This window comes from Balaenoptera borealis, assembly GCF_965194805.1.
Source record: "Balaenoptera borealis genome assembly, chromosome: 2".
NCBI lineage: Eukaryota > Metazoa > Chordata > Mammalia > Artiodactyla > Balaenopteridae > Balaenoptera > Balaenoptera borealis.
The window spans coordinates 77,702,897-77,729,820 of NC_138867.1; the positions used below are offsets into that span (position 1 = coordinate 77,702,897).

General features: G+C 36.1%; 1 protein-coding gene across 3 annotated transcripts in view; it reads right to left on the minus strand.

The window, feature by feature from the left end:
- KIAA0825 overlaps positions 1-26,924 on the minus strand; it is a 366,826-nt gene that overhangs the window by 211,189 nt on the left and 128,713 nt on the right. The window contains exons 12-16 of one of the 3 annotated variants that reach the window (XM_082375205.1): positions 26,593-26,743; positions 21,870-22,060; positions 19,332-19,514; positions 9,902-10,012; positions 2,807-4,837 (exon numbers count right to left, since the gene is read on the minus strand). In XM_082375205.1, coding sequence (XP_082231331.1) covers positions 4,741-4,837; positions 9,902-10,012; positions 19,332-19,514; positions 21,870-22,060; positions 26,593-26,743 — 733 coding nt within the window. In that variant the 3' untranslated portion in view covers positions 2,807-4,740. Of the gene's footprint in view, positions 1-2,806; positions 4,838-9,901; positions 10,013-19,331; positions 19,515-21,869; positions 22,061-26,592; positions 26,744-26,924 lie in introns of those variants that run through there. The other 2 variants (XM_082375204.1, XM_082375206.1) reach the window with 2 other exon arrangements.

Sequence of the window (26,924 nt, forward strand, 5' to 3'; positions counted from 1 at the left end):
CACTGCTACCTACTTGGGTAATCAGTTTATCAAAGAGAAATAATTCCAAGGCAAATAAGCTTCTACTTGGGAAATTATAATCAGTGTTGAATAGAAAATTAAAATCAGGTCCCCCACATCACCACATTAATTTACCAATGAATCTGCAAGAGATAAGGAAATAAGGTAGAAACTGAACACTGATAACATTATTCACTTTTTCCTTCTAAAGTCTCAAGGTTTAGACTGACTAAAGGTCACAGCATCTGATATCAGCTTACAATTACAACAAAAAAGGGGCAGGAAATGACCAAACTCAATCTGATTGTGGAGATAAGGGTTGTGGGACTAGGGTGGCACTGGGAAGGAAAGATGAGATTGAGAAATGTATAGGTGTGACTGAGAAGACCATATGCTTTAGCGTGGAAGAAAGCAGAACAAAGAGTATCGCTGAGAGAGACGATTTGCAGCATCATTTCCAGATGAAATGTACTGAGTGGTGAACCATCATCATAGTCTAGACCAAAGGTTTCCAAAGCTTGGGCCCTGGACCAACAGCATCAGCATCACCTGAGAACTTGTTTTTGGTTTTTTTTTTTATAAATTTATTTATTTTATATATTTATTTTTGGCTGCATTTGGGTCTGTGTTGCTGCGTGCAGGCTTTCTCTAGTTGAGACGAGCGGGGGCTACTCTTCGTTGCGGTGCGTGGGCTTCTTACTGCGGGGGCTTCTCGTTGCGGAGCACGGGCTCTAGGAGCACGGGCTTCAGTAGTTGTGGCACGCAGGTTCAGTAGTTGTGGCGCACGGGCTTAGTTGCTCCACGGCATGTGGGATCTTCCCAGACCAGGGCTCGAACCCGTGTGCCCTGCATTGGCAGGCGGATTCTTAACCACTGTGCCACCAGGGAAGCCCTGAGAACTTGTTAAAAACGCAAATTCCCAGGTCTTACCCCATCAGAAATTCTGGGAATGGGCCCCAGAAATCTGTGTTTTAACAAGCCCTCTCCAGGAGATTCTGATGCACACTAAGGTTTGAGAACCACTGTGGAAGGCAGTGCTTTCTGGAGCACAGGTAGCAGGGATAGGCCTAGTTGGTATTACCTTTCCTGCCTCTGTGCCTTTGTGCCCATTACAGGTCCACCTTGGCTGCCACCTGGGCAGCAACCTCCACATGACCCTATACTTAATCTTACCCATCCTTCAATTTGCCACAAAAATATCACTTTCTCTGTAGAGTCTTCACTAGAACTTTCTCTCCATAGCAGTCTATCTCACTCTGAATTAAAGAACTTATAGCAAGTATGCAGATTTTAGCACTTTATTATTTCATCAATTAAAGCTTTATCTCTCCACTCAGATTCAAGCCTTGTGAGCACACTTGTTTTACACTCCAAAGCTCTTACCAATGAACTAAGCACATTTAAGGCTCTGTAAATGTTAGCTGATTGACTCATATGCTCATAAATGGGTAGATAAACTCTTAAAAAAAAGAGGATGCTTTGCCAAAATGCTGGTTTAAACAAAAGTGAGAGGATCTGAAGATGTAAAATGAAATTTCGAAGCATCTCCCCTTTGGTTTGGCTTGGGGCATTTGGAACATCTCGCAACCTTATGATGCACAAGATCACCTGAACTTTGGACCAACTCAGGCTTCCCACGTGAGACTCTGATAACATAACTCAAAACAGAGAAACTCCCTGGCAATTGGTGAGGCAGTGTTAGCTAGGAAAACTTGTGCCCTAGCTAACACTGGTGGAGAGAGAAGCGGGTAATTATTTAACCCTCAGACCAGAGGAAACAGGTCTGTCAGTTCAGCAGTTCTGAATTCCTTTGGGTATTCCCAGATTGGTCTAGCTCTTGCAGTAATTCCAAACATGGTGCCAAAGGAAGAATCCACTAGGTGAGCCTTTTGGACTGAAACACTGAAGCAGATCCTCACAATGGCTGCCCCTGTTTCTATCCTAAACCCCAACTGCTGACTTCAAGAACTTGCTCGGGGTCTGGTAGATGAAAAGCAGCTAGTTGGTAGTAAGCTGTGTATTAAAATTGACTTAGTTTTTGAACATTTCCTACCTATGTAGTTTGCTTGAGTTGAGTGCTGACTTAAGGATACATTTAATGAACTGAAAGATCCAGTTTGATGGAGTTTAGAAAAGGAAGGGGATTGTTGAGAGACAATTTGAAGAAGAAAGACAGGGGCCAGTTCATAGAGGGCCTCATTAGCCAAGGTGGGGACTTTGGACCTGTTGAAGAATTTAAGGCAGATGAGTTTCCTGACCTGGCTGCAGTATGGAGAGTGAATTGGAGGGAGGGTTGTGTTTTTGCTCAGTCCTTTAGACGTGTAATAAGACAAAATAATTTGAATGTCATTTCATACCACTTATTTGAATACCTGGTTATAAATAAAACCTCTCATTTACCAGATGGGAAGCTGTTTGTTGAAATGTACCTCAATTCTTGGATCTTTCGACTTATCACAGATTTTGAAATGTACAGTAGAATGACTCACTATAAGGAAAAATAAAAGATTACAAACATTCCTCAATCACTAAGCTCCAAGTAATAAATGCATTGAAGAGTCGGCACTGGGCATATGGAGAAGCATATGTTCCCTCATCCTTTGAGCTGGTGGAGCTGTGAAAGTGAGATTAGCCTTACAAAAAATGACAGAAAAGGAAATTTTTAATATATGTATATATGTATCAAATATGTACATGTTGACTTCCACTATAATACAAAGAAGAGAACAAAATTTATAAATCCACTGGAATGCCTAAATCTTGTATTATGAGACAGGACAAATTTATGGCTTGGTTATATCAGGAGTTCAAGAAAGGTCTCCCCTGGCATCACAGTTCTGATAAGTGCAGAGACCCAATGAGAAAGTAGTTCAATATTCTTTCCACTTTATCATACTTGGAGCTGGTCCTTTTTACATGTTTGGATAATTGGTAAGACCTGCCACTTTCTGAAACATACAGCTCTTTACTAACACAGCAGTACTGAATGATTGTTTAGTAAGCACTTACGTGATGGGTGCCTTGTAGGCACGTTAGCTAATTAAATCCTCATAACTCTGCCATGAGAATATCTCAGAAGCTAAGGGAAGAAGATGTTTCAAGATGGGGGAAGTAGACAATGGTATTATGTGCTGTTTTCAAGTAGATCAATAAGATCATACTGTATTTATGTCTCAACTTCCTCACAAAAATATAAACTATTTAACTAACTTTCCAAGATCACAAAACTATACACGTCTGCAAACTCTGTCTGTCCAATGTGAAAACCTATATCTGTTTCTTATTATCTCATTGCTGGTTCCATTGCTATATTCTTATTTATATAATACCTTTAAACCATAATAGAAAAGGAAAGATATGTAGAAATATCTAGCTATATCAAGTAACCAGCTCACTTGACATTTTCACTTCTTTTAGTAACTGCTTCACAAACATATGACTTTTTCTCTGAAAATCTTTTCAAAGATCCAGCTGCTTGTCCATCCACACTCTGGAACAGCCATGTTAGAGCTTTGGTGTTCAAAAGTTCCCATTACTTCTCCCCTGACTGTTGGCTCCAGGTCAAAGCTTGGCATCTCATCAGAGTACAAGTTCTCTAAACTTTTCTCTTCAGTCCTATGGAACAGCCTGACAGCAGCAGCTGGGAGACCAAAGTTCTCTTTTGTCCTCCTCCCCAGATGTTCACTCCTGAGGATACTAGAAGCCACCTCCCCAAAATGAGCTTTCTTCCCATCACTGAGCTTGACCACTCAGATCAAATGTTTGAAAAGAAAAGTACCATTGAATGTGGCAATATCTGAAACAATACTACAATAACTCATTTGTTCCTTAATTCACTTAGTCATTAAACCAATATTTGTTGGCTGATTTCTATGTGCAAGGCCATGGAGACACAACAGTAAGTAAAAAACAAACAGTCATTGTTTTTACAGAATTTAGCAGGGAATACATGCATGGTTTAAATGGTCATACAAATAAAGATAAAATTACAACTATAAAAACTCAATCAAGAAAAAGCAAAAGATGCTATTAGAAGATGTAGTAAGAAGAAGTAAGCTAGTCTTTGGGGTTGATGAAAGGCTTCCCTACAGAAGTCACACTGGAACTGAGATAGGAAGATACATTGACATTACTAGGTGAAAGAGGAAGAAGACCTTTCAGGGAAAGGGAAAAGTATGTGCAAAGATCCTGTGGCAGAATGGAACATTTCATGGCAAGGAAATGTAAAAAAGGTTAATGTGTGAGGAGCAAAATCACAGGGTAGTGTGGTATCAGAAGAGTTTGCAGAGGAGGGTAAGCCACATCTATGTAGGTCTTACAGGCCATGGTAAATTTTTTGTGTATGCTTAAGGATAAAGGGGAATTCATGGAGGGCTGTGAGTTATAAGTGTGAAATGATAAAACTTAGTTTTGAAAACAGATTTTGGTTTGAGAAGTCTCTGGCTATAGTTTGGAGAATATTGGAGTCAACATATACACGGGAGGAAACCAAGGAGTCATTGCGGTAGTCAGGAGAGAGGTGATGCACTAAGGCGAAGGTGGTACTATGGAGAGCAGATATTAGGAGCTAAAATTAACGAGAGTCAGTAATGAACTGGATCCAGTAGAAGAGAAATAGGGAGGTATTCAGGTTGCCTTCTGGTCTCTGCTTTACACAATCACATGCAGGTACAATTAATCAAAATGGGGGAAAATGAAAGAGGATCAATTTGGAGGGGAGTATCCTAAGTTCAGTTTTGGTCATGTTGAGTTTGAGGTGTCTCTGTGCTCACCAGGTATAAACCTGAAGAAGACATTCATGTATGATTCACACCCATGAACATATAGGTCTGTAGTCCTGGAAGAGATTAAAAGCAGAGATTTGAATTGGGGGGCACTTAAAAAGTACATGAAACCATAGACATGTGTGAGTTCACCTACAAAAGGTTCTATGATAGAATGCTAAAGATGTTCAATTTTTAATGGCCAGGCCAAAGTAGATGAACCTGCAAAGGAGACAGAGAAATTTTATTGGCTATCTCTTTCCTCACCACTTATACCTAGCATACGCCTTACTTGGAGAAAAATTTTTAAATGCATTTATCGAAAGAATGAATGAACACATCTTGGTAAACTGTGTAAATGGGAAGAACCACATAGCATATAATATAACGAAGCCAAAGGTAGCTTAATATTTAGGGAGGGGAAAAAAAAGCATATAAATCCAAAATGGGATTACATTGAGTAAAACCATAATGGAAACAAAAGCATAGTAGAAAGAAATATCCACAGCTCAGAATGGACTGGCCATGAATCAAAACATCATGTTGTCATCATAAAAGAAAATGAGCAGTGTAAAATGAATGGACTGTTTACTCATACTGATTATGCGACTTGGATTCAGTGTCCAGTTATGACCTCCTTAGCTAAGGAAGACCTGAAAAGTATTTGGAACTACTGAGAGAACCACAAGATGATGAAAGTTGGGAAAATAATTTAAAAAACTTTATAATGCAACAGTATAATTGACTAAGATAGTATTCTTTCTTGAACATTTATATGAAAGTACAGTGTGCTGTCATAGTATTAACACTGAGATTAATATATTCTCCACATGCTTTAGTTTAATCTAGCATGAAACTGATTACCCTTTCAAAATCAACTCACATTGTTAGCCTGTAACACTGCTAGGGATAATGAATATAGTATATTTTACTTATTGCTTGAAAATACATATATTTTCCCTAAAGCAAACTCTTCTAAACTCTATTCCAGGAGTTCTAGGAGAACATGAAAAATTCTATTTTTACCAATTTATATACTTGGTTAGGCATTCTCTAGTAACCCTCTAGACAAATTTACGGTGCATACAATTATTTATGCATCTCTAACTCTTATTGTAAGTCTTAATTTCATGTCCTCCTTGCTCTGTTTCTTCCTTCTCACCTACTTTTAATTCATTATCTTAATATATTTAATACTATTAAAAGCCAACTTAAATCTTTCTGAAACAATGCACAGGTGTAAATAAATGAGCAAACAGGTGACTAAATTACTAAGATACGTCATAATATTAAATATTTTAGTCTCATCCTCACCCTTTCCAAAAAAAAAAGCATAATATATTTTTAGTTTATCATCATTCAACCTGTGTGTATTTCCCTGAACAGTTCATTTTAGTTGCTAAGGTGAGGAATGGAGCTTTGGAGGATAATTTGGGGGTGAAAAACACACAGAAACAGCTGATTTATGTGAGAAAATGGATGGAAAGGTAAAGATTTTTAAGGTCACATGATGGTGGTCTAGGAATTCCCATTGCAATGCTTGACAAATGCAAATCAATAAGTTGAGTTATTTTGAAACTACTTTTATTGCTATCCTGGGTTCCTCTGTTCTGAACATGTTGGATCATGAATCACATGGATCATGTCTTTCTGTGCAGATTATATGGAACTGTTAGAGAGAATAACTGTCAGAAAGTCAGGGTAGAAGGGCTCATACTGTACCTGCATGGAGAATTTAAAAAGGCAAGAGAGAGAACCAAAGGCATTTCAGGAGAGAAAACTACATAAATAAAGGCTCAAAGTTGAGAGTAAGCAATAAATAAAAGTTAAAATTGTAGAATAACTGTGTCTTAAAGACAAGAGAGAAGACTGACAACTGGAGCAGAGAAGAGTGTTGGGTGCTCCAGGAAACAAGCCAGGCAGTGTGGGAGAAGCAGAAGCTACTGTAGGTTCTTGAGCAGTAGAATGGTGTTAACGAAAACAGTTTTTAAAACATATTAAATAATAGTAAGATGGACTAAGGTTGTCGCAATGGGTTGTAGAGAAAGACTGGTTCTAAGAGAACTGTGGGAACGAATCAACTGAACATGATAATACAGTAGGAACAGGCAACAAGCAGGTCAATATGGAAAGCAGAATCAAGATTCTACCCTGGAAGTGTTTAAGAATGATATGTTCCTTATAGAAAAGACACCATGGTTAGGGGACAAGGGAAGAGTGAAAAGAAGGATCTGTTGAAGAGATCATGCTGGGTTTCCAGTAATACAGTGGGTCATTCAAGAAATATGGGCAGCCGGACATAGAATGTTGGGGTAAAGGAAGTGCCCAGAGCTAGAAATCCTCTGTAGAGAGGTTACAGGGTAATGCATGTGAATCAAAGAGCATTTAAAAAAATGAGGTTTCTTTTTCCTTTAAAATTTTTTTTATCTTAATAAAATTAAGCTGCTTTCATTATAGGAAATTTGGAAAGTGCCCAGATAAAAATTAAATTTGCTTACAATCCTACCATATAAACATGTAAACTATAAGCTCTCTAGCATAGAGTTTTTATATCCTTTCAATATTTGTTTTTCTCTACATACTTTTAAAATGCTGTGTGTAGAGTAGTATGGCATAGTTCAACACTTCTCAATTGTGTGCCATCTTGCAATAATTGTTCATCCCCTGGGAAACGGGGGCTCCCATATGATGCAAGTTTGGGGAATCTGCGTACTAGATCCATCCCTTGGAGGTAAACACTATACATTAGTATATCGGGGCTTCTGCAAGTCGAACCATAAAGAGACTTTACATAATGAATAACTGACAATCTTAGATTTTTCTTGCATGACTGTTAACGTCACCCTGAACTGCTCTCCCTCTGAAAGGTGGAGATGCAGTTGTCACGAGCTCGGGCTTTGGAAGCAGACAAGCCGAGGTTCAGAGTCTGCCTCCCAGATTTGTTCTCTTCAGAAAGTTGCTACCTGCACATCACTTTACTCTCCATGAAAGAAGCACATGAGTACTTATTTCAAAGACTGGTGTGAGGTTTGAAAAAGATAATGTACATGAAGAACTGGGCATGTCAGGTTCACAGTTATCACTCTAAAAATTGGGCTGGCTTTGATAACTACAACATTACTAACCTGCAGTTTTCCCTTAAGTATAAATCACAATGATTTCTCATTTAATATTTTTCAAAATCAACCTTTTTAACGACGCCACAGTAGTCTATCGCATGGCTAATCCATAGGTGATTTGTCTACTTCCATACTGTGAGACATTTATTTCCATGTTTTCCTTTTACAAATAATGCTTCGATGAATATCCTTGCATATAAAACTTTCTCAGCAGCTCTGATTAATTCTTTATGATTGATTCCTAGCAATGGAATTGCTGGATAAAGGGCCATAAATATTTTTAAGGTTTTTGATACAGTTTATTATATTGCTCTCCAGAAAACGTGTATCAAATTGCATTTCCACTGTGGGCTGAATAGTCACCACCATGTTCTAATCTTTGCATTAGGATAATAGTGAAGATTGATTGCTACAATCAAGCAGAAAGAAAGAAAAGTCTTATTACATTTACGTTTGCTTTAGGTATAGAAAAGAGAAAGAAGTTAAATATAAGAAGAAGCTATTTGAAAGATAAACCCATTTACATGCTGACTTCCCAGGCTTCTAGATGGGCTGAACAGAGCAAGCCTGGAGGTGGAAGTCTTATCAGCTATGCTTAAAGAGGTAACTCCATCCGTTATAGATTAAGATAAAAGCAGGCAATAAAAATAGATTAAACAAATGTGATAATAACATGGAGAACAAATATGTTTACAAGTTTGGGAACTCATCAAAATGAAATAGGTTGTTTGTTTAACCCACACTGTAAAGGATCCAGTTGTTTAATGTGTTATCTTTGCAATAACGAATATTAAAGTCAGCTATTTAATCCTCAAAGACATAAGAGGTATTTACATGCCAGCTGCAGTGTATGGAGGTGACAGAGTATTAAGGGTGTTCCATTTCTTTCTTTCTTCTTTTTTTAAAAAATATTTATTTATTTATTTACTTATTTGGCTGCGCCGGATCTTTAGTTGCAGCACACGGGATTTAGTTCCCTGACCGGGGATCAAACCCAGGCCCCCTGAATTGTGAGCGTGGAGTCTTAACCACTGTACCACCAGGGAAGTCCCAGGGTGCTCCCTTTCTAGGAATCAGTCATAAGGAATTGTTCAGAGATGTTGAAAGTGTTTTATATGTAAGTGAAGTAACAACAATACTCTGAGGTCTTTGAAGGTAGGAGGGTAAATGTCTCATTGATCTTGGATTCCCTGTTACATATATGGGGACAGGCACATAATAGGTAAACAGTATATGTTTATTGTGTCTATAGAGACTTGTGTATGAGGTTTTCATGCCCTCTTTTTACGGGTAGGACTCTTGTTCCTCAAGAGAGAGATATAGTCAGTCAATTTAAATAGTGAAATCACTAATAGTGTATTTCTAAGATGAATCAAGAATGTGTAGGGATTAACAATATTCTCCTACAGCTATACATGATATATTTATTCACAGATACCAAGGAAAGGTACTTTCCTATGATATATTCAGCAAAGAATCAAACTGACATTCCACGTAATGCCACAAAATGTCATCAAATTACTCTGGAAGTACATTTCATGCTTTAAATGATTTTTCTTATGTTTAAATGCCATTAATTAAATAATAAAAGTGAAAGACCCTATTCATAATTTTTAAAGTTACTCCTCTCTCAACTTTTTCCTCAGGCTCTGAGTTAGTCACATGAATTACCCCGTATTACTGCTTTTTTTTGACAATTAGTTGGAGAACTGTCAAATCCCCAGTCATAGATCAAGAAGGATGAATTTTAAAATGTCTAGGCAATTAGCTAAAATAAAACTAATTCCAAAAATTCACATTTTTCCATTACTTTAGTAAAACTATGTTAGTAGAATGATTATGAGGCCTATATCTTGGATTCTTGAGCTAAAAAAAGAAATATACTCTTTACTTACCTGCGTAGTGTCAAAAGTTTTAATTTCTTTTTGTAAGATGCATTTACCTCCATGGATAAAAGTTTCTATTAAACTTCAAAGGAATCAAAGAATTATAGATAGTATAGTTTTTAGAGGTTCTCACCTGAGTAAAGAAGGGTAGAAATGTGATATGCAAGAAAGCCAATGTAATGGTTGCTTGAAAAATGGCTTTAAGGAATCTGAAGCAGAATCATTCATGCCATGCTGAAAAGTCCTAGGGAAATAAAAATCATTATTTCAGCATATACAGGGAACATTAACTATGAAGACCATCAAAACTTATTTTTCCTTAGTATTCAAAGTTAATGATTTTACACAAAACAGTATTGTGCTAGAATGGACAATGCACCCACTTCATCCACTTGGTATTTATAATTTAATAGGTGATTCAGAGGCCTCTCTGCAACAACCCTTACACTTGGGAAGGTATGACAATACCATTATCATTTAATTTAAAAAATTCCCATTATAAAATTTGTCAAAAATAAATGTATGAAGAATAGTAAAATGAATACCACGTATGTCTCCCTCCCTCAATCTGAATCCAATAAATGTCAATATTTTGTCTTTTTTTTTTGTCACTTGTGCACTTCGTTAATGCAAAAATGTTTAGCATAAAGGTACCTCTTTTTACTCTTTAAAGTGATTTATAAATACTAAACAATTAATGAGAATTTACAATTAATTTTTTATGCTCCTAAGGGCCTACAGAAGGCGGGTAAAGAATTTAACTGTAAAATATACGACTGTGATTTCAAAATTAAAACAATTTGGCCAGAATATCTGGTCTACAACTATCTTTGGAGAAGTAACTATAACATTTTTCTATGCTGGCCCAAATTCAACAATAAATCTTGAGGTAATAAAAAAGGATTTGTTACATAAAATCTTTAGTAGATAGCTTGTCTAATAAAATTTTTATAATAACAGAAGACTATATTTGCCTACATGGAGTTAAGAGTCACAACTGGGAACATTTTAGAAATAGAATTGTTTGAAGTGGTGCTATCTCTCTTCATCTAAAGTACAGTAGCAATAGCATCTTTTAAATAATAGGTAGAACGGAATTTGACTTTGAAAACCCACCCCTCTCTTTTCATCCTACAGCCTGCTTCTTGTATCCTCACATTTCCAAATTTGACCTGCCTCTCCACTGTTTGTTTCGCCAAGTAGAACACCTTCTAATTAAATACATGTTGACATTTTTTAGACTTTTAATAGATCATCTCCTCTCTGAAAGCCATTTCCTCACTAAATTTCAGATAGAACCAAATTCCATAAATAGGCTCCAAAATGAGGCTGTCCTATTTCCACCCCATACCTTCCACTGTGTGAACTAGAGAAGCAGGCATGAGCTAGGTCAGGACACCAAGACATGCTTTTCTAAGGAGTCTGGACTTTGTATTAGCAATGAGGAATCACTGAAGAGTTTATAGCATAGGAGTTTTATCAGCTATTTTACATTTTAGGAAACTCACTTGTGCACTAGTGAGGAGAACTGATTGGAGATTAGGGCAGGAGGAAGGGAGATAATGAAGATGATATTTCAGTAGACCAGGCAGAAGAAGACAAAGTCCAAAACCAAAGTAAGAAGCAGAAGAAATCGTGTGTATGGGACAAATATAAAAAGAAATAAAATTAATAGAATTAACAATATTCATTCTCTAATGATATGGGGTTGGAGGCAGCAAAAGGGAGGAGGTAGAAGGCAGAAGGGTTAAGATAAAAGGGGAAGTCTGGACGACTTGCAGGTGCTTTCCTTAGTTTTAGATATGCTGAGGGGGCTGCAGACTCCAATAGGAATTTGGATTTACTGATTCAGCATATACAAGAGACATTTGGATTGAAGATACTGATATGTAAGTCACTAGCATAATGGTGAAGCCATGGGAATGGGTGAATTCACCCAAAGAAACAGTGTAAGATGAAAAGATGGACAAGGATGGAACTCTGGAACACACCAACATTTAAAGGATGAGGTGAGAAAAAGAAGCACTCAAATGAAGCGGAAGGAATCATCAGAGAAGTAGGCAAAGAGCCAGGAGAAAGTGATGTTAGGGTTAGAGAAATGGCCAATAGTGTCATAAGCTGCAGAGAGGGTAAGTGAATGGAGGGACAAAAATTGTAAAGTTAGCAATTGGGTGTGCATGGATGACCTAGCCCATGTTGTTTGTTTAGCATGATGAGGGCAGCTGCAGTATATTGAGTAAATGGTAGGTGCCAAAGTGGAGACAATGAGCACAAGCTCTGTTTTAGAAGGGAGGCACAATAATAAAGAAGGAATATTTTTTAATACAAGAGAGTCTTGGGGAGAAGAACCAGAGACTAAGGCCATGGTGTAGGAGGTAAATGTCATCAAGAGCTCAGGTTAAAAGATTTGCTGTGGTTGGCAAAATAGACTCACTGATCACCAGTCAAAGGATGTAAAGGTAAGTAAGAATCAAGATAATTATTAAGAATGGAGATGAGAAGTTAAAGTACATACATGATGGTCTGGGTTTCGCAGAGAAGTAAAGGAGAAGGCCACCTTCTAGCAAATAGTGGGATGGGACAAGGTGGAGGGTTTGGCCAAAGTGAAGAAGGATGAAAGAGGGAGCTACCCAGAGACAGGACAAGGGGTAGGATTGTCAAACGGTACAAAAGGACAGCTGAGTGATTTTTGCCAACAGTGTTCCAGAGGCTGAACAGAGAGGCCAAGAGAGTGAGGGTGCAGGAGAGGGACACGTACTAGCAAGGGAGCTAGGAAGAGGAAGGTGCTGGTATAATGTGAGAGGAGGTACAGTAAGGAGTCTGGAAAAAAAGGCTGTCTCAAAGAAAGTGACGTACTTGGATAAAAGGATGGGACAAGAGCTGGGCTTGATGAGAGAGAAGGAGGAACTAGAGGCTGTGGTATCATAGCCTCTGCCTACTTTTCCACCTACCTCTTTGAGCCCTTTGCATAAATCCCCATTTGTCCAGTTATCTGCAGGGGGTAGGGGGCACCTCATTTCTCCAAGAATGAATACCTTACCTAGAATGCCCTCTCTGTCATGTTCAACTGGCTCTATAGATGGCTCTACCTCAAAACCTTATCTGATAAGTCTTCCCTGACCACTCTGTCTAAAATATTTCCCTTCTCACCACTCCATCCCTCGTTATGCCCTTATTTGGCTTTGCTTCTTCTTAGGACTTAACTCTACCTCTGATCCTTTTACATTCACTTTTTGCTGCCTGCTCCATACCCAAGGGGAGGGTCATGGAAGATCATAAATGCACCTGCCTGAGTATGTGCAGGACCTCTGGAGCCAGATAGCCTGGGTGTGTATCTTGGGTGGGCTCTTTATTAGATGTGTAATGTTGTTTGGCAATTAATTTTGCTTCAGTGTTCTCATTTGTAAGATGGGGATAATAATAATCACCTCACAAGGTCAGTGTGATGATTGAGATAATGCATAAAAGCCTTTAGCAAAGTGCCTTGTACATAATAAGGGCTCAACAAATGTAAGGTAGTATCAGTATGATAACGACAGTTGCAAATACTTCTTCAGAAGGTCTACAACTACCTCAGAACTGACATGGAATTCCTAATAGTCTAAACAGTTGCCTAGGTACAGTTTTATTCTCAAGATTAGAAAAAATAATGGAGGATCTAATAATAATGGAATGGTTATTTGGTGCCAAAATTTCTTAGACTACAAACCATTGGCAATGCAATACTTCCTAGAACATTTCTGCCAGTCCCTAAACTCTTTTCCTCCACTGAGAGTTGTACTGGCAATAGTAAGGTTATTTGGCGATAATAAAATATTATGGCAGATGTTTATGGTCTCAGAGGGGGTGGGATCTGTATGAGCATTTAATTCCACAGCAAGATCCCAAATTAGTTTCATTATTCTGGAGAGTATAACAGGGTGAAAATTGGCCTACAAGCCTCCATGGGAGAATGAAATGATGATCTAGCTATTAGATAACCTCTAATGATGTTTTGGTATACAGTTAAAAGAGAAGATGCTCTAAATAATTCATAGTGGAGAGTAAAATACAATCATATGAGCCACAGAATTATATTTTCCACAAGGCATAAAAGAATTTTGATATAGCAAATGTGCATACTCCTTTAAAAATAAGTAATTGTACATAGGTTGAAGCAGAATACATTTCTTCACATTTCCAAATTAGTGGCCTGTAAAGACAGCTTTGCTTAATGGGAAAAATATAAATTTGGGGAAACTCCTTGCCTTTGCCTTTCCTCCAACATCATGCCCCTCCTCTATTACTAACATCATACTGGCTCTGGGCTGATCACACCACCCGACTTGAGCACACTATCCCAGATTCTGTCTCTTTTGGGTCCCTGATCTACAATTATGTTGCCTTCCTTCCTTTTTTCATTATCAAAACTGATTGACTCCTTGAGCTTATGCAGCCAGCTGCTGCTAGAATGAAATAAATTCAGTGCACATCAAAAGTGAGATAAACTGATATGTTAAAAAGAGTTAGCTGCGTTTTATGTTTCTCTTGTGCCACCCTGCTTTTGGCTGCCCTCCCAGAAGAACTGTGTCTCATAATATGATGCTAATGGAGTAAATCTCCAGGATGGAATCGAGGTAGCCCAAGGATGTAAGTTCCACAGGGGCGGAGGGGTCAGGTGAGATGTCTTATATCATCTGTGGCTACCATGGTGCCGAATCCATTGGAGGTATGCAATAAATAAAAATAACAAGAGAAGACCATAACTTCAGAAGAAGTAGAATTAGTTTGAAACTGAACTATTGAGACAACACTGGAATACTTGAGATAACTGAGGACATATGAGCCTTTCTGATGCCCCTAAAATCATAGCCAACTAACCATGAATATGTAGAGATAACCAAATTCAATCTACTTCACCATTTTAAACATAATTCTAAGTCACTGCTTTTCTTTCATAAAGCAGTGTTACCCCTGGGACTATAAGTTGCTGCCTAAATGTCATTAAGTGAAAGACACAAGGTAAGCTACTTGGAGTACAGTATGGTTCCCTGCATTTCTCCTGCCCCTGGCTTGTGTTTCTCATGATGAAAATAACTCTTTGAGGTTAGAAAATGATGATTTGAAGTTAGAAAATGACTGGCACAATGCTTGGCCTATAGAAAGTACACTGTAAATACTGGTTAAAAAAAAAAAAAAGGAGTGAATAAATAGAAGGTATTGTCAGACCCTGCTCAGTAGAAAGGAGGATGAATTTTGGGGGCATCTGTGAAGTCAGTCTTGGGTGGTACACAGCCAAGGCGCAGATTGAGAACAGGACATATGGTGAAGAGACAGAACAAGACTTGACCCCAGAGTACAGGGCAGGAACCAGCTAGTCAGAGATTCAGGGCACTGGCCTTCTCCAAAATTAACGACTAGCCGTTTACCAGTGTTTTATCTTATTTAGACCACACATAAAGCTGTTTGATTTTAGTTCTTTTTTTTGATAGAGATTTCCCTCAAAAATAATGTTTAGAGGGAAGAGTACAAAGGGAGTCATTTAATCTAAACAAAATGGCTAAGAGAACTACCTCTGTTTTCTGGATCATTTTGCATTCTGCCAGACACTTTTTTTTTTTTTTACATATTTTTATTTCTATTCCCATCTAATCTATATTCATTTTTTAACAGCTTTATTGAGATATATAATTCACATACCACAAAATTTACTCATTTTAAGTACACAACTAATTGATTTCTACTATATTCACAGAGCTGTGCAACTTTCACCACTATCTAATTTTATAACATTTTAATTAGGCTCAAAAGAAACCCTGTACCCTTAGCAGGGACTATCCATTCTCCCCTCCTCTCAGCCTCTGACAACCACTAATCTACTCTCTGTCTCTGTGGCTGTGCTTATTCTGGAAGTTTCTAGTAAACTGAGTCACACAATATGTGCTCTCACATGTCTGGCTTTTTCCACTTAGCATGCAGGTTTTGAAGTTCATCCCTGTTGCAGTATCTGTCAGTACTCCATTTCTTTTTATGGCTGAATAATATTCTACTGTATGTATATGCCACATATTGTTTTCTATTCACCAGCTGATGGACATTTGCGTTCTTCCCACTTTGTGCTATTATGGAAAATGCTGCTATGAACACTTGTGTACAAATCTTTGCATGGACATATGTTTGCATTTCTTTTGTGTACATACCTAGGAGTAAAACTACTGTCATAGGACCATATGCTCAACATTTTACATGAGCATCCCTATGCTTAACATTTTGAGGAACTACCTGTTTCGAGTGTGCCAGACATTCCTGAAGTATGAAAAACAAAGTTTTAGTCCAACATGTTCTGTTTTGTGAGGGACAGTGAAATAATTTCATATAACTAAAGAGATAAACAAGCTAAGACAATAACTTTAAAACACCTAGTACTAGTTTGAAACTGAACTACAGACAAAGCACTGAAATACCTTAGAGTTTAGTGATTCAAAAGCCATGAGAATGATAACAAGTGAACCCCAAAGATAGGTCTGCTGTTCCTTGGCTTAGTGATCAACATTCTGGCCTATTGCTGATGACTCCAACCTTTGCCTGGTATGTTGGTACTTGTACTGAAATTCATTCTTCCATGTTATTAAATGATGTAACACTGGGGACAATCAACTTTCAAAAAATTTCCATTTTTAGTTTTTATATAACACATCAAAATATTCTGGAGATATAACATTCAATTTTAACATTAAAAATTTTTTCAGACTTTCCTTAATTACTTGGGGGTGAATATTTCATCTTGTTCACTGCTGTACCCCTTGTGTTTAATCCTGGTGCTCAATCATAGGGCCTAGGGAGGCAACAACATTTGTCGAATTGAAACTAAATTACATTTACCTAAAATTCTAAAAATTAATTTTAATTTGCTATATACAAACTAAAACTAACATTCTACGCAAGCAAAATGCAATACGTGAAATCACTGTCTGGGTATGTGTGTGAACGTGCATTGAATACACTTCTGAAAGTGCAGCTTAACTGCCTTTACAGACGAGGATAAGTATAACTACACGTGATAAGCATTTTGGAAAATACATGGTGAATGTTTTCTGTTTCAGCAGGTTTCTTTCCCTGGAGGACAAACCTAAAGTACTCCTTTTACAACATTCTAACAGAAATCTGCAAAGGAGAGTTAAAAAAGAACACACATTTTTGCAAACAGGTTTCATTCTTTCTGAAAAGATTTAAAAATCGTATTTCTGCCCTGGGATTTAGTAGTCCTATGCTAAGCTCAGGAAGGAAAATACAATCAGTTTATCTGTCAGAACTACTTGGAATAAAGGCAGTCACCTTCAAAAAAGGTATATCACATAGAGTAACAAATGTCAGGCATAGTTTATAAAAATTCAATGCTATCAACATCTGATTGCTACTTTTCACCAGTTCCTCAAAGCATACAGTTTACTTTTTAAATGTGAGACAGAGATACAATTTTTTTCTAAAATACTAATAATATGAAAATCATATCCTGGCTGTGAAAAGAAGCTAATAAATAAGTTAATTGGGTTCTTGCAACATACACACACTTTTTTTTCCTATTTGGTGAGGAACATGCTGTCCTGTAGATTTTCTTTGTCAATACAAAGCAAAATATATTTTAAAGATTAGATTTATACTTTAGGAAAGCAATAATAAATTTTATATCAACATAAATGGATACAATCTGTGAAAATTTTTATGATCTGAGAAATAATAAAAGAATTAAAGTATGTATAGAGTTTTGTTCATGCTTCAAAGCAATACCACTATCTATGTTTTATATTAAGAAAACCAGAGGCAGTGCTTGGTATAAAATGTTCTGCAATCCTGGTTGAAATTAGCAATTTAAATTTGTTGAATGAGGTTACAGTGCAATATCTAATGCACAAATCACAGAGATTTGAATACTTCCATAGTTGTTTTAAAATGTATCAGAAGGCCACAGGTTAACAATAATGAATGTGTGTTATATTATTATTATTAAAATATGCAATCTTTGATAATAATTTATTTGTTTTACAAATGCATTGGGGGGTTAAAATTTTTCTATTCATCTGTGACAGACCATGAAATTCAATATTGCTCACCATGACCAATCCATGAAATTTGTCAACTTTGTTCCTGATTTTCACAGGGCCTTCCCCTTAGATGAAATGACCCATTGAACTAAGAGCATAGTAATTTTTTCATCTATGGTAAATCAGTTTAGTTTACTAGGATTTATTATAGGCTTCAGACCTTGAGCTTTTTATGATTATGCACCATTATGTATATAATCCCAAATTTATGGCAATTTATCTCACTATTTCTTTCCCTTTCTGAAAGAATTCTCCATTTCTAAAATGAGTTCTCAATGGTAAGGTTGCCAGAAGAAGCAATCTGTAAACAATGGGTCTGTTGAAAGTCAAGGAGTGGGTGAAAATTATAGGGAAATTGAAATCAAACTTGTTAATTACTCTTAGAATTTCTAACACAAAAGTCTTAAAATTTACTGAAAATCAAGATTTATATATTGTCTTTACCAGCATAGTGCAGAAACAAATACTTTACCTAATTTATCCTAAGAAATAGAAATATGTATAATTTTTACTATCCAAGGAACTAAGAATATGCAATATCTAGTCTTTCAAGATAAAGTGACTATTCTGGAGGAGGGTTTAAACAAAATTGTATTAATGTTTTATTATAAGATTTACTCTAATCTCTTTTATAATATTACAAATTTGAATGAAATAAGCCAGAAAAGTAGTTCAAATTTTTTAATTTCCCTAAATCTTATTTGTTTAGCTAAGTAAAATATTTCAACATTTAAAAAATGTAATTACTTGTTCCTATTTCCACTGACTGCCATTACTAGCTCAGTCACTAAAGTCTAATACTAAAAATGCAAATCTATGGCAGAGTAACTGAAAGTATGGAACCATTAGGTCTCTTCCAGATTTGAGAATATTTTATTTTATTTATTTTTTTGGCCGCACTGCACAGCATGTGGGATCTTAGTTCCCTGACCAGGGATCGAACCCACGCCCCCCTGCAGTGGAAGCACAGAGTCTTAGCCGCTGGACCACCAGGGAAGTCCCTTGAGAATATTTTACAATCATTTAAAAATATTTTTTTATTAGAGAAAATCACTGTATATCAAATTAAAAATTAAAAAATATTTTTTAAAGGCGCACAAAGCCATTGGATATGATTTATTTTTTCATAGAGTATTCAAGCTATGACTGAAATAACCAATCCATTAATATAATTTGATCATTTAAACAACTCAAAATAGTGATGCTCAAAATGATCCTGCTTGTATTGGCGCCTTATCAACTGAATAGGCTCGACCAATAGAGATATACCACATTACTAGGACCAAATTACTCTGAGAATGAAGAAACCCCTGTTGGTTAGTGTTAGTTTTGTAAAATGGTTCACCTCACATCAAAAACGCACTTCAATAAATTTCTACTTGCTACTTCACACAATTCAGTAAGTATCATGAAAATAACTCTGTTAAATCACATTATTTTATATATCATAATAGCGAAAAAGAAAATATATTGGATACTTACTGGTATAATTCAGTTAGTGGTGAAGTCAAAATGACTAATGTTGTGAAGAGATTATTACAATGGGTATGAATTTTAAAAATTTTATCATCTACATACTCATGAGGATTCAAAAGCTTCTGTACAGATGTGCAAACTGACCATAACATGTTCTCAGTGCATATTAGAATTGTTGTGACATCAAGTCTGTTGGAAAGAAAAAGAAGAAAATCATGTTAAAATCGTTTTTCTGCTTGGTATATACACTATCATCCATAGCTATTATATTAAGAATATGTAAGAATAGATATATTTGGTTAGCTATCAGAGCTTCAGAGATCAAAAACAGATAGACAGCATCAAAGATAGCTTTTGAGTTTCCAAGTGTTAGCTGACCCATAATACCATTCATTATCTTTAGGGATAGTGAAGTCTATAGTAGTGAAGTGTTTCAGGAGTACTTCTTTTTTTTTTTTTTTAAATGTTTATTTTGCATTATCAAGATACTCTTCAAGAATCTCAAGAGACTTTCCTTCAGCAAAAGTCAGCAATTAAATTCAGCAAAAGTCAGATTAAAAGAAAATTTGCTATTATCCATATATGCATGATAGGTAAAAATCTGATAGCAGGACAATTCTCCTCATCCAAGTACAAGGTGTCAAAAGAAAGTTACAAGATTGGGCAACATGTTCTCCCAGCAAGTGGGAGATGAGAAAAGATGACACTAGAAGTGCAAATGGAAAAGCTTATTGTTTCAGAAATTTCCAATATTAAATAAATTTGTGGCAAATATGCTATATTTTTTCTTATTCATAAGCTCATTTTTTGGTTTCTATCTTTCTTGAGTTTTAACAGCACTCCAAAGATCTGTTTAAAGACGATTTTGGTATATGACTAAATGTACAGAGCTCAGTTAATTTCCTCTTTTTTTTCTTTTAAACTCAGTGCTGAAGAAATAGAAGATGAAAATTTTGAAGTGATAAGAAACAAATAGGTTTGAGGATCTTTTAAAATGACATTTTGGCTTCAAATGTATTATATATAATACATGTATACATACATTAATAATATATAACATATTATATATAAATCATATATATGGTTTTGGTTATACAACAGTTGGAAGATACTGGAATTCTAAAAGCATCAAGAATCACCCGTAGGAAGGTTTAATTATAGTTTGCATCCACTCACTCTAATTGCTAATTAAACAATTGCAAATCCAAGATATATATATACACACAGACACAAACACACACATGCCTGCGAAATCTGATTTCCTCACTATCGATGTTTTAGAATTAACCATTCAAATAAAATTATTTATTTATTTTACATATTAAAAACTAGGAGAGATAACTCTAGCTTTGTGTGGCATTTTTATGTAACTACCCAGAAAACAGAAACCAAAAGTCTCTATAGTACAGTTAATCAATTAAATATACTACCTATTTCATGAGCTAATAGTAAATCTGATTTCATAAGCATCTCATCATGGCTTGCCACTTCACAGTCAAAAGTGATTTAAGCTACATCAGGAAAAGAATGAAGGTATTCTTTGCTCTCAAAAGGAATTTTCCGTCTATTCTTCAGAGTTCAATGTTTTTTAAAAAAATGCTTGGTCAGTAATTCAAAACAGCCTGTTCAAAATACCATACTTATAGAACACTGTAGCAGGACCTAAATGCCCTTCAAATGCAGCATGCTTGATCAGAAAAATAATTCCTACTGGAAAAAAAAAAAAGCCTCTGATGTCTTTCGGTTCCTCCTAACATATATCGGAAAAAAATTTTTTTTATACCTAAAAGGCAGGTCTTAATCATATTAGCCAGAATGTTTGTAAAAACAAAAGCCTTCGCTTTGTACAGACCATTGCTGTCACGTAAGCACATTTTTGTAATATTCATTGCCTAGATAACCCATAGAATTGGACTATAATTCAGCCTTTAATTTAAGACCCCGTGACTGCTGCTACTCATTTTCTGTGATTTCACATTTTGTTGAACTGGCTTTTAGTAATACGTACTGAAAAGAAAAGGAAAAAAATAAAGGAAAAGAGGAAAGAAGTAATTAGATTATATTAAGAGACAAATGATTAGACAAAAGAGTTTCCTTAATGAAGATTAACTACACTATTTAAAGACATTAAAAAAAACCCAAAAAAACGAAAATCCCCTGGTTGCTTAGAATCTCAAAGTCAAATTACTTCATCTCAGCACTGCTGCTTTCTTCTTCATTTCAGGACCTTAATTTTCTCTCTTTATCTTATTTATTAACCTTTGGACATCTATGTCCTAGATTGTAATACATCTTGACTCACTCTTTAGAAACAAGTGGGTTTTATATACAGTTTTAAGAAGAAAAAAGAACAATGTTATTTTGATTCAAGTTCCACATTTCTACTTAAGTATCTCGGGAAAATTGAAGATGATTTCCTTTCAGATGTTAGAAATGTGTTAAATATACAAGGAGCTATGTCATGGGACACAGAATTATATTCTGCTTTATACAAATGATGAAAAAGTTTTCCTAAAAAACAATGGTTTTCACAACTTCAATTACCTTATCTGTGGAGTTCTCTCATAACTGGGATGGGCCCGAGCATATCTGGAAGCCAGGAGACCCAAAGATTTCTCCAGCACTTCTGCTAGAATCTCCTGGGCTAACTTAGGGGGCAGAATGGTCCAGAGATCGTGATGAAGCGCCCAGAAGAAATAATGCCACATCTGGAGCGAGAAGGAGCATCTTTCCCCCTAGCAAAACCACCACACATTAAAAAAGACAATCACATCTTCCCAAATATCAGTTTGCTTCCTGTGAACCTAATTAGTTCAGGCTGAAAGGAAATAGCTGCAGAGTTTGACACACTAGATGACCAAGAAAGATTTTTGACAACATGTAAAACATCCTTATTGACAAAGGAACATATGTTTTATTTCAATTATGAGACCAGACATTCTCGTGCAAATCCAGACCACAAGCATTTAACCTAGCATAGCCTTGATTTACCTACACCTGGTCTAGAGTTTAAAATTTACTTTAAAATAATTGTCTTTATAGCTGCTAACCAAAGTCATGCTAGTTTAAGATACTGGGCCGATTCTTCGAAAATTAAAATTTATTAATTTAAATTGTTTATGTATGTATATTTTTTGGGGATTATTAGCATCATTGAGATCATTTTATAAATGGTTTAGATTTCACATTGCAATGAAATGACAGGAGCAAAAATAAACTTACATACTATATACTTATCAACATGCATGAAAACAAAGGGGGTGGGTAACTATCGAAGATTATATTAGGCTATTTCATCCATGGAGTTTTAACAATACTAGAAACAGTAAGATAGTCTGAGTTTTGCAAGATTTTGTAAAGCCTAGGCATATGTTATCATCATTTCTTAGTATTTTTACAGTACTTTATACTTCCAAAGGGCCAGATTTTCATTCCTTTCCACCCCACTACAGACCTCTGTGCCAAATTTTCCCTGACCACAGAGTGAGACCCAACAGCAGCCAAAGACAAGGAAAACGGGCAGAAATGAGAAGGTAGCCTCAAGTGAATTACAACCCTTAATTAGTTAACATGCTCTCAGGGAGGTATGCTAGTAGTTTCCTCATTTTCTTCAGACCAGAGTAAAAGATTATTTGAAATAGATTATTTGAAGTTTGAAGAATGTGTTCTTCAAACACTATCCTGATTATATGTTACTGTATCAAAAGTTAAACGAGAAAAACTTCCAATTTATCTCTAAGTAATCCTCTTGGACTTAAAAATTTCTGCTTCGCCCACTACTTATATTTCTCAAACAAATGTCATCTTTTTTTTTTTTTTTAGAATAGTTTTAGTTTTCGTTCTTTTTTTTAATATAAATTTATTTTATTTTATTTATTTTTGGCTGTGTTGGGTCTTTGTTGCTTCGCGCAGGCTTTCTCTAGTTGTGGTGAGCGGAGGCTACTCTTCTTTACGGTGCGTGGGCTTCTCATTGCTGTGGCTTCACTTGTTGCAGAGCACGGGCTCTATGCGAGTGGGCTTCAGTAGTTGTGGCTCGCCGGCTCTAGAGCACAGGCTCAGTAGTTGTGGCGCACGGGCTTAGTTGCTCCGCAGCATGTGGGATCTTCCCGGACCAGGGTTCGAACCCATGTCCTTTGCACTGGCAGGCGGACTCTTAACCACTGTGCCACCAGGGAAGCCCAAACAAATGTCATCTTAAAAAAAAGTCTGCTGTTCTCCTATACCTAAAGTTGATCGTTCCTTATGTGGATACTCCTTACGTATCATTCTCCTGGTAATTTCTTTGATTAGTAAAATCTTTTGTAGTTACTCTAATAATAACAATCTATAGTTATTATCTATTGACTTTCAAATGGAGTTTATAAATGAGTAGAATTATTCTCCTTGGGTGGGAAACTTGGATATCAAACTGTCAAAGAGTCAAGTTCAAACTGGTGGGGACTTTGACCACTTCTGATTTCCTGACTAGATGTACATGAAAACTGTTTAAGAAAAAAAACAATTACAAAATTAATGCAGAAGTCTCAAAATTATAGTTTCTTATATTTTCTTTGTTGTGTGTTCTGTGATAAAGAATGCTTTAAAAAATTTCCTCAAGTAAGAAAGGAATTTTAATGCTTGATTTTCTTTATTACTTTCTGTGTTGTGTGTTAATTAAAGCAAAACCAACCCATAACTGGCCTGAATGATTTACACTTTCTCTATGGCAATGGGTGGGTGCCTATAATAACATGGCCAACATGATTTCTCATATTTTTCAAAATATAAAAAACCAATTTTCTTAATAGCTACCTTTTAGCAATAAATGAGAAAATAAAAATAACTTTAGGCACACAGATTTCTTCTCCTAAAGTGAAATATACTTATTTTTAAGACTTTTAAAAATATAAACTTCATGTTTACTTAAAGACATTCCAAGCTGGTCATCTTTCTCACAATTTTCTTCAAAATGTGTGTAAGTTCAATGTATCCAAGGGCTTTTATTAAACTAAATGTGATTCATTTATTTTTCTGACCTGTTTCCCTCTTTGTTGTCATTTCAAAAGTATTCTGCTAGTAAACATCTGTTATTTTTGTAGACCCACTATAAGGTAAACAGATGTGAGCTTTTATTTAGATTATATATCAGGAAACAAGCAGCTGGGCTTTATTATATAAGCCACTCAATATTATCTTTGAACAGACAATTCTTTATTCTCTGACTATTAGAAAACACAAGTTGCTAAAATTGAGCAGATGTCAACTATACTAAAAGCTTAATTTTAAACATGTAATTTGAACACCCACTGTGCCATCTGACCAGAACCTTATCAGAAAGATACTGAACTCTTTGGCTCTCTCAACCTGACAGTTTAGAAAATGGAAATGATGTATCTAGGACTCACTTGATATCACAAAATGTGAGCAAATATTGCTCCATATCTTTATAAATGTTTTCACTATTTCTTTACTACACTCTGCACATGGCGATAGGTTCCCCTGAGATCTCTATCCTACCCTTCCCCTCCAGTCAGGCAGATTTCATCTCCTCTCCTCTAAAAACAGCCCTGCCAAAAACATACTAGTCCTGTTTCACAAATCAGTTGGAATAATGGGGGAGCGGAGGAGAGAAGGGTATAGTAAACGGGATAAAACCATGTCAGGGACTCCAATTGTCAAAACAACTTAGCATCTGTGCTATTTTTAGAAGGTTCTTAGTTTTGGTAAATAGAAAAGCAGTATCACTTTATTTTTCTGAGCATAAATAACAACCACTAACTGCAATTAAATTGTAACTACTGACCATGTAAGTAAGTGTATGGAAGCTACAGTACCATGTAATCACAGGGTAGCTATCTCGTTATTTCTGTTTTAGAAGCTAAACTCTTGTCATAAGATCTAAGAGCTGCATGTTATGTGGTAATTTGTTTTTGTTTTTGTTTTTTTAAATACTTGGTAACTTCAATAACAGGTTCTCAATGCATCTACTTATTATTTATACTGTACGACTCTTCTACTTCCCAATTTGCATGAGGAAACATAATACCCCTATGTTGGACATACAGTGAGAGAGCTGTTCTTCAATGGAAACATTACATAAAATCGCTCATTAGTACACTGACACATTGAAATAGTTTGAAACATGAGATGGATTCATTTTCAACCTCTCTGTTTACCTCAAGGCACATAAGGGAGCTGGGATGCTGCCAGGAGAGGGGAAGACCGACACTTTTATTCTTATCTCAGGATACCAGCTGCACCATACCACTTTCCATTTTTCTTCCTGCTCACTGCTGTTTGAAGTATGTCAGGTTTGGAAAACCCTATATGGATGCTCTTGCAAAAAGAAAATGTATCTGGGAAGGGCCTCTAAAGGAGACCCTTTCTAAGACCCATGAAATCGTCTTAGAAAAAGTGGAAATCCCTTTTAAAAAGCTTCTAAGCTGCTCCTCTCTGTTGTGACAACATTTATTATGATAATAACTCAGGCATAAGTGGAGCCACTGGAACCTTCAGTGTCAGGAAGGTGACAGGAGTGACTTCACTGAATAAAACTCCACTCTGTTTTTCGCAATACTCCATAGATATAATGTTTCACCCCACCCTGAAGTCAACTTCAAGGGATTTCAAGAGTTGTGGTTTATGTATAATCAATGGGATTCAGGGGAAGGAAAACTAATGAAGCCTGATGATGAATAATTTTAATTGATCCTGGCTTTGTTTGCACTGGGAATCATTAGGCTTTAACTCAGTAGAAATTTGGGATTTCAAAACATGGGTTAAATGAAAATAGGTAAGCTATAAATGATCAGATGGGTCTTAAAGCACACTCATAAGAACATACAATAAGAAGGAAAAAATAGGTATAAAGAATAAAGCTGCTTAATAAAAAATATTTATCAAACACAGATGGAAATATATAACAAGAAAAAAATGCAAGGATACCTATAACTGGTCCCTTTGAAAACAATATAAGGCTGTAGTATTTTGGCATTGTTTCTCTTTGAGTTTTCATTGTACCCCATTATATTCCAACTTATTATATAGCACTGAAACACTGCAGCTCAAATTAAGTTATTTTTACTTTTAAGCAGAAGGAGAGTTCTAATTATTTCAGGTTTTTAAAAACAGTGTTTTTCTAAGTACAGATTCAATATTTAAAAAACATTATCCTAACAGCCTTCGTGTGTCAGTACTGCCAAGCTCATGTTTCTAATTAGCCAGAAAGCAGGTAGGCAGTAAAACATATTTGTGTAAAAAACGAGGGACAGTAAACTTAACTTCACACCTCATAAAAAGCTTTGTAGTCATCCCAGTGGTGGCTCTCAGCATCCTGTAAAATGCTTGTAGCACAAACTCTGACGCAGTAGTCCGTAACCTGAAACTGTAGAGTGTTGATGAATTCCTGATATTGTTGGACAGGTACCAGGAATATGGGTCTGTTCAGAGGGAATGATCAAAGAGACAGAGATTTAAGGCCTGTGCAGTAGGAGGTAACAATCTCCAGTACTACAAATGGTTTTGATTATTAGATATCAATCATTCATTTCCTCCTAATGCTGAAGTCTGCATCCACATTCACTTTCCAAAAAGAAAAAAAAAAATAGCTGGCCTTTGTTT